Genomic DNA, 15153 nt, shown 5'->3' on the forward strand with positions numbered 1-15153 from the left:
GCTGGTTCAGTGTGAATTGTGGCTGTTTTGTCTCCAGTTTGACGGCATCCACGTGGTCAGCGGTTCTTTAGACACGTCCATCCGCGTGTGGGACGTTGAGACGGGGAACTGCATACACACACTGACGGGTCATCAGTCCCTCACCAGCGGCATGGAGCTCAAAGACAACATCCTGGTGTCGGGGAACGCCGACTCGACTGTCAAAATCTGGGACATAAAGACAGGACAGTGTCTCCAAACGCTGCAAGGTGATCAGATCTACATGTTTGTTTTTTATGCCTCCGCCACCTTAAGGTGCAGGAAGCATTATGTTTTCAGTTTGTCCGTACGTGCGTCTGTCCTGAAACCTTGTGAACACAATATCTCAAAGGCCAATGAAAGGAATTTCACCAAACTTTCACCATTTGTGCATTTGGGGACAAACATGAACTGATTGGATTTTGAGGTTAAAAGGTCACAGGTCAAGATTACTGTGAGGTCAAATGTCCATCCCCAAATCACAACTTAATAAAGCGTGTAGTCTACCAGGCGGAGGCATCCCCATCGATGCCGTTGGCGTCAAGTTCTATCTAGTTTTTTTTTTTTACTGTTTATTCTCCAGTGTATTTGTTGACTGGATGTAGCTGTGTCCCAAACCCCATAGATTACCTTAAAGTGCATATTCTGGACCAAATTCTTTATTTTTTTTATATGAAAGTACGTCCCTTTACACACTCATCCAGAAGGGTAATTTTGCACAAGGCCATCTGTCTACAGCAGAAAAAAAATAAAATGCGTCTGGAAAAATCCCAAGGGAGTCTGGAGCCAGATTCGTGACGTCACCTGCGGAAGCGCCAGCAGGCTGCGCGAGCTTTGCACGGTTTCAGTGCACAGCCTGTGTAGACCAAGCGCTCCCGTTTCTCTCTCATTGTCCGGTCTTTCGGAAAACGCTGAGTGCTAATTAGGGCTGTGCCGATAGACGATGCCATCGTCCATCGACGGTGGTGGTCATCCATCACGATGGAGAGCCACCATTGTGATACCGCGCCCCCTCCTGTCATAAACATGCATATACGGTATCATCTGGGCCTATTTAACCTAAAAAGTTAGTTTTTTGTTAGTTTAGTTAGTTAGTTGTGTTTAATATATAAATATAACATATATAATTATATATAAATCATTATAAAGTAATATCCTATTACCGCTTGTTCACGCAGGCTATGGTGCAGGGACGTGCTAGTGAACATAACATGTGGTTACACAAATACAGTATGCTACTAATAATAAATTTTGACTTCATTTTTTAGCCTACACTATACTTTTAATGTAAAATTTGTCATGTTGTTCAAACAAATAGCCACTATTAACGACTTCAGTCGGGAAATATTGCACCTTATCAAACGGCAGTGAAGCGCAGACTTCGGCAGAAGTCAAATAACTTTAATCTGGTAAATAGGCCTACTTTCAGACTCAAAATGGTCCAGTCTAAGCCATAATGTCAAACCAAATGGAAGAATGAAGGTGATTCTGACAAATGTAAAGACAGTAAAAAAAAAAGAAACAATATTAAATCATGATTTTAAAAGCTGGTGCAATAATTCAAACACTAATAAATTGGAAAAATTAGCGCGTTCAAGTGCGCACTAAAGGCCGAAACGCATCTTCAATTGATATGGTGTAAATAAACAATGAGTAATAGCTTAAGTGTAGTTTCTTCGCATAGTTTGAATACTAGTCTTTCATTGTTAGAGCAGATTAATACCTTACCGTGATCAGTGAGTGCTCGGGGAGGTTCGTTTCCACCTGCGCTTTGCGCAGCTCATTTCTCCGAAGCCAGCTGCGCGCAAACGCAGTGTTGACTGCTCGGCAAACTCCAAACGCTCGGTCTGTACTGGCCCTCTGTTGGGCAAGCGAGGTGGTTATGGCCAGGTTCAAATTGTGCCCAAAACAACTTAACCACGGCCATTTCAATTGCCTGATGGCTGTGACAATATTCGCCCCGTTGTTATACAGGCGATCTTTTTCTCCTCTATTTTCCATTCGGCAAGTGTCTCGCGCAATGCGTCTTCTAAATTGAATGTGTCTCTGGCATGAAACTCGTCTGCAGGCATTTGGACTGCATTGCCCACTCTCGGTCCACATAATGTACGGTAGCTGACATATAGGGCATCATGTTGCAGCTGGACCACATATCCGTGATCAAGGCCAAATATTCCACATCACCTAGCGCTTTTTTTCTTTACGTGCCAAAGCCTCGGATGAGTATCTAATACTTTTATTAATAATAATAATAATAATATATTTAATAATGTGGTATTAAAATCCCCCCCCCCCCCCCCCCGCCCACGATATGATCGTCCATCACGATGTTTGCACTGTAAACATCGTCGATGCCAATTAAGGGGACATCGCACAGCCCTAGTGCTAATCCCATCAAGATTGGTGTTGCTACACCCTCCTACGATACATCTGTTAACCATTTTAATAATTACGCGATAACGTTGAAGAAATTTGCAGAAAACCACCAGGTCGTTTTCTCATAAACAAACCAGCGCTGACGTAGGATTCAGAGGGAGGCGTCCCGCACGCGACGTCACGAAAATCAGTGTTTGCCGGGAAATCCAAATGGCAAGTTTTTTCAGAGGCGGACCAATTCGCCTCAAATGGCTTGATTTCAACTGAATTTTTCTGGTGTTGCGCAAGGTAAAAAAAAAAAAATTTTAGTGAATGCAGAATGTTACAGATATTTGACCAGAGTTTAATATAAAATAGGAGAATTACATTGATCTTGCGCCTGAATTTACCCGTGATATGCACTTTAAAGCAGATACGCAGAGCCTTTATTTTTAAATAAATTTCTGAGTGGATAGTATCTCCATCCTTGACTCTTGTATGCTGCATAAATGGGAATAAAAAATATGCATATTCTTGAGAGTTAAAATCGACTGCAAAGTTGGCATTCAAGCTGAGCCAGCCAGCCCTGAGTGCGTGACGTCACAGCAGTAACCGGTTTTAAGGTCGAGGCCATTTACAGCTATAGACCAAAGTCATATAAATACAAATTGATGGTGAAAGTAAGAAACAGCGTTACTGACTTGCTCGACTAAGACTGATTTGACTTCATTGATTGTGGGTTGACTCTCATTAAAACAGGATGGGTGTTATAACTTATGCAGCGTACATGTACATGCATGCATTTTCACTGATAAAACATAAAAGGCTCATTAAATAATCAGATGAACTGAGAATCACATTCTGAAGCAAATTAAATAATCTTATACTGCTAACTTAAACACAATACAAGTGGTGTGTTGTTGTGGGGGGTTTTTTGTTTGTTTTAATCCAAATGAGAGTCGGAGCTAACCCGTCTGTGTTCTCGCTTCTTGAAGGCCGATTTGTTTTTGAAACAATCTGACTTTCAGTTGTTCGTTCAGTTCTCCGTTCATTCGCTTCTTCCACGTAAGGGCGAGATGGCAGCGATATCCAGTTTAGAAATCAGACGGCTGCTCCACTCCTTCACTTTTCTTCAGACTGTGTGTTCCGCCATTACTGCTGGGCTCAGGCAATTACTAAAACCCGGGACGGAACCGGATGTCACCGGTTTTAGCAACAACCGCGGGGAGGTCACTGCCCGAGCGATACGTCCCGTTCCGTCCCAGGTTTTAGCAACAACTCTTGGCTCACTCCGGGAGGACTGGTGCAACTGAACTCACTTTGCTTTTAAAAAAAAAAAAAAACTTTCTTGTAGTTTCCTTTAATTGTTGGTACTGCACCCTCTTTCAGTACGGGCTTATAGCCAACGCTCCTCAACAGGTCAGAGGTTTCGTACGAGCCTTAACTAAAATGTGCAGAGCAGAGAAGAGACCACTTCGTAGATGCCCAATGTGCCCGTGAACTTCTCGCAAAACGCGTCCAAATCCTTTGCAGTTTGAACATTCTTGGGCCATGAATGCAGCGTAAATCCACCTTCTATCATGTTGCCGTACCGGCCAAAAACACATCTACGTGGCATGGCGATAAATTGGCTCAAAATGGAGGATCGGAGTTGCAGTCAGCTCTGTGTTTTAGTATAGCGGAAATGGCGATGAGACTGAGAGACTTCCTGTTATGACGTCAAGGTCGTTCACTCAGACCGCTACCTATATAAATCACTTTAATCGTAAAAATTACTCTATTAGATTTATTGTTGGCGCTTAAAACTATTCCTGTGCCATTCTTGAGGTCTCAAGGCATTTATAAACGAGAGTGAGGCCATGGCTCTGCGTATATGCTTTCAGTAGATTTAGGTGCATAGACATGGGCTGCCCCCCAAATTGGCATACTTGTCTACTAAATCATGTGTTACATGATTCATAGATGTTACTCAGTAACTGGTGTTTGGTTGCTAGCAAAGTGTTTATCGCAGAATGTGAGACGGTGGGTGTGAGAATAAATCCAAATGAGCAGCGCGGAGTGACAGATTGAGAAGGAAAAAGAGGGCTGGAGTGAGAGATGCTTGTTTTTGTTTCCTTTGTCGGTCGCATGATGGGGTCAGTGAACATTAATTAATAATCACTCAAGAGACAGACGCTTTTTGTGACGCCATTTCGCGTCTGATTATTGTTTCTGATGACTCATCCGCCGTTTCCCTTTCCCTCATCTGTCTCACTGCCTCCCTCAGGTCCTCATAAGCACCAGAGCGCCGTGACGTGTCTGCAGTTCAACAAGAACTTTGTGATCACGAGTTCGGACGACGGCACGGTGAAGCTGTGGGATTTGCGCTCGGGAGATTTCATCCGGAACCTGGTGAGCCTGGAGAGCGGCGGCAGTGGCGGAGTCGTGTGGAGGATCCGGGCCTCCAACGTGAAGCTGGTGTGCGCCGTGGGCAGCAGGAACGGCACCGAGGAGACCAAACTGCTCGTGCTCGACTTCGACGTCGAACTCAAGTGAACTGGACATGAAGTGAAGGGAGAGGAAGAACGGCGGGGCGAGGCGGGAGGGCAGGATCGGGCCTCCTTGCGCAGCTCCGCCACTGGACCCACCACTGCTCACCGTTCCTGCCATGAATCGCCTCTTTAGTGACCGCTGGCTGCTGCGATTTATTTTGGGGGGTGGGGTGGGGGTTATGCTTCTTTTAAAAAATAATAATAATAATAAATAAAAATAAAAAATAAAAAGTGGGCGGGGCACAAGTGATCACGCGAAGGAGCAACGGGAAGTGCGCCTCCTTGCGCAGCTCCGAGTCTGGACCCACCATATAGAGGCATCACCTCCTCCATCTTTAGAAGGGGGTGGGAGCAGGAACGAGGAGGCGGGGCCTCTGCATTTTGGGAAGGAAGGCTTCCTCATGCAGCTCCATGATTGGATGATTGGCATCTGCTTGTCTGGTCCCTTTTTGGGGTTCTGTGCAGCAAAGTGTTCTGGGAAGGAACGGGGTGTGTTTTTTTTTTTTTTGGTTCCCCCCCCCTCCCCACTCCCTTTCTCACAGCCTTTCTCGCTCAGAGACTTGCTAATTCGAGCCTGCACGCCCCAGACAGCACCATCTCTTGATTTTTGTTTGTTGTGGGTTTTTTTTTTGTTTTGTTTTTCTTTTTAAACCGATACGAACAAGTCGACACTGTATGCATGACGTGAGCAAGGAAGCTGAGTTGACGCAGGCGATGGTGAACGATGACGAATGCACACAGGTTTAGAGTTTTTAACAGGATGGAGAAAAGAGTTTTGAAATTTAAATGTGAGGATTTCACACACACACACACACACACACACACACACACACACACACACACACACACACACACACACAGGACCCTGGATATGTGTGAGAGAACCTGCTTTTTTCTGGCTTGTTCTTTCTTCTTCTTGTATCTCACCCACCTGACACACACACACACACACACCGATTATTTAGTGTTCAATGCACAACTGTGAATTTGTCTTTATTTTTTTTTCCCACACAAATCAGCGTTTGGTGTTCTTGTTGTGTTTCATTTTCTCTCCACCGTTACCTCTACGTCGAGTCTCAGTATTAACTTAAAGACAGTCTGGCATAAAAGATCTGTACACACTCATCTGTTCCTCTCCTCCTGAATGTAGTTGATCAGACAAAGGCGTGTTAATGTGGCTGATAAAAAGGAAGAGGAGTGCTGCTGCCCGGTTAGCGTTGTGCAAACTGCATGTCTAACTCATCACATTCGCCTCAAAAGACATCAATCACATGATGCTAAGCTGGAGGGTGTACGGTCTTCATGGTTATTAGCCACGTTAGCGTTATAAGACACAAACTTCACACATCATACTTGGATATTTGGGCTCAAGGAGGAAAATGATTCGTCCTTACGATTATTTTGTGTTCGATCTGCGTCTTTAAGTGCTGTACCACATCCTCAGCGCGGTTTTGTTTCTGTTGTCGCTGTTCTCTGTTTAAGCTTCCTCATGTTGGCTCAGAACCGTTGCTTCATGGGAGATTAGAAATTAAAATTGTTTTATTTTATATATCAGCCCCTTGGAAGCCCCGCCCGTTCCTGTTCCTGTTCCCTGTTCTCCCAGTGGCCAAACTGAACTTAATGCTGCTAGTCACTCATGCGGGACTTTTTTTTTTTTCCCTTTCTCCACTGGCTGTGACGTTTTAGTCCCAGACTAAATCATAAAAAATTTTGACTTCGAAATAAATCAACAAAAGACACACACGATGCGTACAAGATCTGAAATCTGACTTTTTTTTTTCTTTCCCTTTCCTTTTTTATTTTTTGCCACTGAAACTTGAGCCAAATGTGCCTCTACGAGGCTGAAAGAGCGAGAAGGTCTGACGACTATGGACGATGCCGACTGTCTGTGTGCGCGTGTGTGTGTTTGAGCATCGTTCACACATTCCTTGGGACGAAAGTTCTGTTGGGGACGTGTTAGATGGAATTTTTTTTTTCTTTTTTTGGATTATCGCATCGGATTGATGGAAAGTCGGACTCGCTCATCGTTCTTTCTGAAGAGGGGACAAAAAAGCGTCAACGTAGCCAAACCCGTTCGTCTCATTCTTCGAGTCACACACTCACGCTGAACTGTGAACCTGGTTTAACACTGTATATTACGATTTAAAAAAAAAAAAAAACAAGTTCTTTCTCCAGTTTTTATTTATGGTCTGGTTTAAGAAAATCAGATGATGGAGGTGTGTTTTTTGTTTTTTCTTTTCTTTTTTTTCCAGTCCAAACTGCCTGGTGTAACAGACAGATTAAAAAAAATACATCGAACCTTAAAGGGATTGTCTATTAGAATTTTTATTTTCTTATAACTTAAGTGCAATAAAATGTGGGGTTGTTGTTATTGTTTTTTTTTTTCCTTTTTTTTGTTTCATTTCAAGCTTCTTTCTTTGTCACTGTGTGAAAGTGTCATATGTGCCCAATAAAGCTTCTATGGTTTATTGTACTCATGAAGCAGAAACTGTTTTCTCTCCACGGATCACGATTCCTTGTAACCAATCAGTTTGCGTCTCCACCTTCTCTGAGTCGGGGTCCAAGCACCAGCCAGTGCAGAGAGAAGATGGAGCTCTGGATAGAGCGAGTGAAAATTTCATGACGACTTGGTGAACAGTAATTCTCACAAACACATGCTGGGATCTGATTGGTCAACGGCAGCCGTGTTTTCCTACAGAAATCGAATCAGCAGCCAGCTCGGAGAAGTTTACTCACTCAATCACATAAGTTTCCTGATATGCATATTAGAGAGAGACACACAAGTGTTTTACTGGGAAATACGTCACTTGTATTTTCCATATGAGCTCCATCCGGGATGTGGAGAATCAAAACCGTCACTATATATGTGTCACTCGTGAGGGTTTTGATAAATATGGGGACTTTTTGTTTGTGAATGTGTCGATATAATAAAAAGAAAATCACGCGTTGGCTTGAAGATTTGAAGTTTATCTTATGTTAAAAAGGTCACATTTTTCATACGAAATACATCGCGGATCTGAGTGACGTATTTAAATAATATTGGCTGGTGTTGAGTGGTATATCACAGCGACCCCCGGGCCGTGGACCAGTACCGGTCCGTGGGTCATTTGGTACCGGGCCACACAAAGAATAAATAACCTGCACTACTTCCGTTTCATTCATTATCTGAGTCTGAACGATGTTTGATTTTGAAAAATGACCGGATTCTCTCCGTTACATCCGTCTATAACTCGTGCTTGACCAGAGCATGTGAGCGGAGTGGAGCGGCGAGAATTTCGGTCCTCGCTCATGGAGGTGCTCGCTCCCCGCTCAATGTCGCACCATGCCGCTTCGCCCGTTACCGCTCAGTGCTCCACCAAGATTGCATCCCGCTCCACTCCACGCTCGCTCAAAAAATATGTGCACGCATGCGCATAGCGGACGCGGAGCACTTCCCGTATCTCTGCCCTCTGTCCCCCGCACTTTTTACAGCCATTACAACCACTTAATTAATTTTTAACACGTGGAAACGCGTTTTTCCGAGCCGCCTCTAAACGCATCATGAGCAGGTGGAGCGCAGGTGGCAAACAAACACCGCTGTCGTTCATTCTGAGCCACGTTGGGCATGCTTCAGACTCGTGATGTGAGCGGTAACGGGGCGAAACTGGAGCGGGCCATTGCCTCGCTCCATCCTTCCCATCCTTGAAAAAAAAAAATCCCGCTCCGCGCTCTTTTCAAAATTCGTCCGCTCCGCTCACATGCTCTGCTCTTGACGCATGTCAAGACGCTTATCTCAGCGACCAAGAATGTTGGAGAGAGGACATTACTCATGTTATGTTGCTGACGCGATGTTACGAGGATGCTGCTAATAAAGTTGCATACGAGTACACAGTGGATTCACGTTTATTACTATATTTAGAAAATACCACAGTTTATCCACCACACCTTAAAGGCTGGTCCGTGAAAATATTGTCTGACATCAAACCGGTCCGTGCCGCAAAAAAGGCTGGGGACCGCTGGTATATCAGATACTATTCCATTCAGCTAGCATGATACTGAACGAGTCAAAGACGCATGGAATATATCTGATAGACCACGGGGGAAAAAAGCCAGCTATTATTATTCATACACGTTCCTTTCAGGTGTTCAACGCGTCTTTCTCTTTCAAAATTCTCTCAAAATCTTCCATATTTAACGAAGCAAACCTGGCAGCCATGTTTGTTTGCAAATTGTCACAGTTGCTCACTAGCGTGAAAGTTTTACGTCTCCGTCATGTTGTCTTGACAACCATGCGATATCATAAACCATATTCGACACTCATTCTCCATTGAGCAGAGTGACGTAATACACACAGGATAAGCGAGATGCTAACAATATCGCATGCTATCAAACCAAATAAACGAAACCTGCTAGAAGGGAATAGAACACGCTTTTATTCCATCGAAAAAGTGTCCTGTATGTATAATAAGTCCCGATATTTCACTCCGATGTCACTCCCAGTGGTTTCCTGCTGTCAAAATGGCGAACCAGTTCAAAATTCTTTTGATTAACTTGCATATTTTTTGTGGATGTGTGTTCATATAATATAAAGAGCATTACATGGTGGCGCAAAGATATGAAGTTTATCTTCTCGTGTTGAAAAGTATATCGCTTTCACTTCGCTCACTCGTGAATGTAAACATACACCACTCGAAGATCGATAGACTTCATACCTTCGTGTGACTGTGTAATATCCTCTCTCTAGCGGCCCCCATTGAAGTTCATACTCCAAAACTCGACGGCTTCTTTAAAATCCTGATGTGTAACTTGATAGCCTGGGCCCGCCCATCCTAAGCGTGACGCAGCACGAGGGCCTGTTGCGAGCTTAGTCTGGCCAGGCAGGCTATCTCCAGCTCTTCCAAGCTCCCGAAAAATCGGGAGCCAATCAACTTTGAGCATCTCCAACGGCCCTGGGTAGAGGCGTGTTCAAGGCACTGACGTAGTAGAACTGCGACCGGAAGCCATAGATTGTTTACAGAATCTATGCCGGAAGCGCTTCGTTCACACTTCCGCATCTATTACGCATAGATGCTGTATTGAAAGCATTCAACGGGAAGTTCTCATTGAAAACAGAGCAAAGAGCAGCCCTGGAGGTATTTATTGAAAGGAAGGACGTTTTCGCCTTGCTCCCGACCGGCTTCGGTAAGAGTTTAATCTACCAGTTAGCCCCGTCGCATCGCATACGTCAGAGGAAAGAGTGATGTGATTGGTTTAAGCTTCGTCACAGCCTTTTCTGGCTTCCACCAGTAGCAAACTGAGGCATTTCAGGGAGGCGGGTCAACCACGGGCTCTGGGAAACGGTTGGGCTTAATATCTTGGCCAGACCAATAGCTCGGAGAGCTTTGAAGTCGCGTTAGCCAGGCTAGTAACTTGACATTTCTGATCTCCAACAAGGAAAACCAAAAAAAATCCTCTTCACCTTTGAATTCCTACCGAACCCTGAGTTCATCACATATCGCAGTATTTACGTCAGCCGTAAATAAAATATCACTTCACTGCTGTAAATGAGTTTTAAACCACTATTTTCGATCTCCTGGACACTTTGTGTGTTTTGGGAAAGTATTTCCATCATTAACTCATGATCACTAATTCATGACTTCTTGGGTGGGGGGTTGTCTTTGCCACCGTCGTCTCTGGCTTCCTCATTGGGGGTGACTTGATAAAATTTCTAATCTAAATCTATATATTTGCGTGAGGCTGCTTTGTGACAAAATCCATTGTTAAAACATATAAGACAAATAAAATTTAATTGAACTGAACTAATGTTCGATCGTTGCTCGCAAAATGCATGCTTTCGTGAAGGCGGCCATGTTTTTTTTTTTGAAAATGATGCAGTTGTAATCGCTGACTTCCTGCTTCTGTTTGAACTTGAATGCAGCATCGATGCCAAGAACACGCGTTTCTTATTTGGTGTCGAAGTGGTGCCTCTGAGCATGGGGGGAAAAAATAACCCTACTACTACTTTACATTTAATCAGGCTCCTTTTGAAGATCATGGCATGGTGATCAAAATATACAGATGAAATTCTGAGAGGGGAAAAACTGCGTCTGTCCATCTTTTCATCTTTTCTGCCACACAAGCTGGTTTCCCTGAGCGGCGCTCATGCGTGTTTGTGGCAGTCGTGCGATTCCTGGAGAAATTTGCGAGCTCGGTGGGGATTATTATGAGCTCCTGCCATCTGCCATTTCTAATGTTCCGCTTCCTTCCTTTGCTTCTGAGGAATAAAGCCAGGCTTTAAGCTAAAAGTGCACGGGTGCTCACACATTCTGCAGGACTCCCCTGACAGCGTGAGGTTAATCCGTCATTTTGGAGTTTTTAAGAAGTCTCAAATGCACGACTTCATGAAGAGTCAGTTTAGGAGGTCACAATCACACTTGGTAGAACAGACATCCTTTTTTTTCATCCTCTTGTTTTTTTTTTGGTTAACATTTAAATGTTCAGACTGGGTTCCTTTCTCTGTTACCCATAATGCACTGCAGTTGAGTTGACACCAGGTTGAAGAAACCTGCGAATGGAAAGAGCTCGTGAGCTGTTTATTATCCAGCTCACTGCTGTCAAACAAAATACTGGAGCAGCCTGGAATGTAGGCGGCATGGTGGTGTAGTGGTTAGCGCTGTCGCCTCACAGCAAGAAGGTCCGGGTTCGAGCCCCGTGGCCGGCGAGGGCCTTTCTGTGTGGAGTTTGCATGTTCTCCCCGTGTCCGCGTGGGTTTCCTCCGGGTGCTCCGGTTTCCCCCACAGTCCAAAGACATGCAGGTTAGGTTAACTGGTGACTCTAAATTGAGCGTAGGTGTGAATGTGAGTGTGAATGGTTGTCTGTGTCTATGTGTCAGCCCTGTGATGACCTGGCGACTTGTCCAGGGTGTACCCCGCCTTTCGCCCGTAGTCAGCTGAGATAGGCTCCAGCTTGCCTGCGACCCTGCAGAACAGGATAAAGCGGCTACAGATAATGAGATGAGATGAGCCTGGAATGTGCTATGACACATTTCATTTATTTATTTTTTTGAGTCGTGACAAAACGGTAGATTTACATTTCGTGAAAGATGAGATGAAGAGATGGAAGGAAGGCAACAATGCAAAAAAAGATGTGAAATCAGCAGCTGAGAAGAAAAAAAAACGAGGAAGAAAACATGCATCTGTACTGAACGTGTCAATTTCCTTCATCTGTCTTCATGAGTCTGCAGCAGATCAGTGACTTCCTGAGTTTCTCCAAGCAGTTCCTGTCTCCTCTGGGATCATGGTGCTGTGTATGCAAGTTAAATACATTATCGTTTCCATAGTAACAGCTGAAAGACTGGAAATGGAAGACTCATCACATCAACAGACTAAACAGATGTTCAATTATTAAAGAAAGACAAATGACGAGTTTTCAGTCAGGAGATGTTTATGAAACATTTCCAGAAGGAGTCTCCAGTGTTCGAGATTTCAGATTGGATGATTTCTCAGGAACGACAAGCTGTGTTTTCTTCTTTACTTCAAAAGAGAGGAAAAAACACATGGGCAAAGGAAAGGCTGTTTATCACGGCTGTAACGTAAGCGCTAACAGGAGCGCATTTCCTTCATAGACGTTCCAATTGTAACTCTAAATGGATAAAAATCGGAAATGGTGGAATAAGAAAAAATAAAACACCTCAACAATATAATTTATTGGAAAATATTCAACGTTGAGGTTTTGAGAATGACGCCGCTTCATCCCACCACCAAGTTGTTGATTAATTCCCATCCTTATTTAATCAGTAGAAAGACATTAATTAGCGTTTATTGATGTCTGATGCAGTGATTAATCTGCACTCGACCACACACTCGAGTAAGTCCACACTGCCTCAGACATTCAGAGTTAATGAATTGGAGAGTTGCAGGCCGTCCCTGTGCCTTGTTTAATTAACTCCAGTTTCATTAATTCCAGTTACACACCTTTATGCGTGGAGTTGATACACTACACTTCTCTTTTATTCATCATGCCGTAGGTTAATAAAACGATGGAAGGGTGGATTTCTGTATGACTAGTGGGGCGTAACAGTAAGAGTGCACTTTTAAACCAACAGTGGTGTGTGTGTGTTTCCATATTAATACGTCTACAGATGAACACTCTGGACTGGAAGATGATGTGAATTAGGCTCCACATCTGGATTTCTGGTTACTGCGCTCCCCCCCCCCCCCCAACAATGACCTGTCATTTGAATTAAATGTGGCGTTTAATAGGAGTGAGTTCAAGTCCAGGATGTTGAGTCTTTCAACTGTTTATTCATTCATCTTCCAAAATAAAATAAAAAAAAATCCATTAAATATCAAACATCAGCATTTGGAATCGGCTCAGTGACCCATGACCTCTAATTCTATTATCCTAATCATCACTTATCAACTATCCATTTCACACTTGCGCCTCATTCCCTGCCAAAAAACCAAAACTCATCACATTGGTGATTAAATCTCCGCTTGTGAATGTGTTTTGAATCTCTGGTGCTGTTAATGTTTCAAACACTTTTTCCATTTCAAATCCACATGAAGTTAAAATTGTCAGATTGTCAGAGTCTTCACTGTCTGCTATTAAACCGCTAAACACACAGTCCTGTACAAAAGTCTTAGGCCCATGTAAAGAAATGCTGTCGACCAAAAATGGCTTAAAAATAATTAAATGAAATCTATAAACAGCAGTAAGCCATAATAAATGAAACAAAGTCAGTATTTGGTGTGAGACGACCCTTTGCTTTAAAAAAAAAAAAATAGTAGTCTGAGGTCCAGTGAGTGCAGTTTGATGCGGAAATGAGCTGTAGGTTTTACTGAGCATCTTACAGAACCAGCCACAGTTCTTCTGCACACTTTGACTGTCACACTCGCTTCTTCATTTTGCACCAAAACCCAGCAGCCTTCATTATGTTTTCTTTTTTCATCTGAAAAGCGCTCTCTTATGGAATATGCTACTCAGATACAAACTGTTTTTTTCTGTAACATTTAATTTTGTGCTGGAAAACGAACATTTGGACTCTAAAATGTCTTTGTCCTGACTCGATAATGTAGAAGTCATAAAATTGAAATCTATAAAGTTTGTATGAAAAAAAATAGGGAGCCGAAGACTTTTGCACAGGACTGTATATTAAATGTGGAATAACACAGTGTTAGACACTGTGCTGTTAGAGGAAAATAATCAACGTTGTAATGGTGTAATGCACTCTGACTGTTAAAGCGCTGACTCTGGAGCCTCCTTCCATAAAATAAAATAAAAATTCAGTGATTTTTTTTCATTGTTCAATCATAACATATTTATTACTAGCCTTGGATTATCTTAAGGGTTCATGATAAAAGTGCTTGTTGCTATAGAAACTATAGTATTTACCTTTCAGCCAGTGATATACAGTGCCTTGCAAAAGTATTCATCCCCCTTGGTGTTTGTCCTGTTTTGTTGCATTACAAGCTGGAATTAAAATGGATCTTGGAGGGTTAGCACCATTTGATTTACACAACATGCCGACCACTTTAAAGGTGCACATTTTTTTTTTTATTGTTGTGACACAAACAATAAGATAAAAAAACAGAAATCTGGAGTGTGCATAAGTATTCACCCCCTTTCATATGAAACCCCTAAATAAGAGCTGGTCCAACCAATTCACTTCATAAGTCACATTGATTAAGTTGATTAAGATCCATCTGTGTGCAAAGTGTTACATGATCTGTCACATGATGTCTGTATAAATCAGCCTGTTCTGGAAGGACCCTGACTCTGCAACACTACTAAGCAGCAACATGAAAACCAAGGAGCCTCCAAACAGGTCAGAGACAAAGTTGTGAAGTATAGATCAGGGTTGGGTTATAAAAAATATCCCAAACTTTGAATACCCCTTGGAGCACCATTAAATCTATTTTAGCAAAATGGAAAGAATATGGCACCACTACAAACCTGACGAGAAGGTGCCCACCAAAACTCTCAGACAGAGCAAGGAGGGCATTAATCAGAGATGCAACAAAGACACCAAAGAGAACACTGAAGGAGCTGCAAAGATCCACAGCGGAGACGGGAGTATCTGTCCGTAGGACCACTTTAAGCTGTACACTCCACAGAGAGGGGCTTGATGGAAGAGTGGCAAGAAAAAAGCCATTGCTAAAAAAAAAAAAAAATCACATTTGGAGTTTACCCAACAGCATGTGGCAGACTCCCCAAACACATGGAAGAAGATTCTCTTGTCAAATGAGACTAAAATTGAACTTTTTGACCATCATGGGAAATGCCACATGTG

General features: G+C 43.1%; 1 protein-coding gene across 5 annotated transcripts in view; it reads left to right on the plus strand.

The window, feature by feature from the left end:
* The window catches only part of fbxw7 (F-box and WD repeat domain containing 7), a 268108-nt gene extending 260731 nt beyond the window's left edge, over nt 1-7377 (plus strand). For all 5 annotated transcript variants that reach the window (XM_060917115.1, XM_060917119.1, XM_060917116.1 and 2 more), the window contains 2 exons: nt 38-248; nt 4640-7377. In XM_060917115.1, coding sequence (XP_060773098.1) covers nt 38-248; nt 4640-4908 — 480 coding nt within the window. In that variant the 3' untranslated portion in view covers nt 4909-7377. The remainder of the gene's footprint in view (nt 1-37; nt 249-4639) is intronic.
* The last annotated feature ends 7776 nt before the right edge of the window (nt 7378-15153 follow it).

This window comes from Neoarius graeffei, chromosome 3 (genome assembly GCF_027579695.1).
Source record: "Neoarius graeffei isolate fNeoGra1 chromosome 3, fNeoGra1.pri, whole genome shotgun sequence".
Classification (NCBI taxonomy): domain Eukaryota; kingdom Metazoa; phylum Chordata; class Actinopteri; order Siluriformes; family Ariidae; genus Neoarius; species Neoarius graeffei.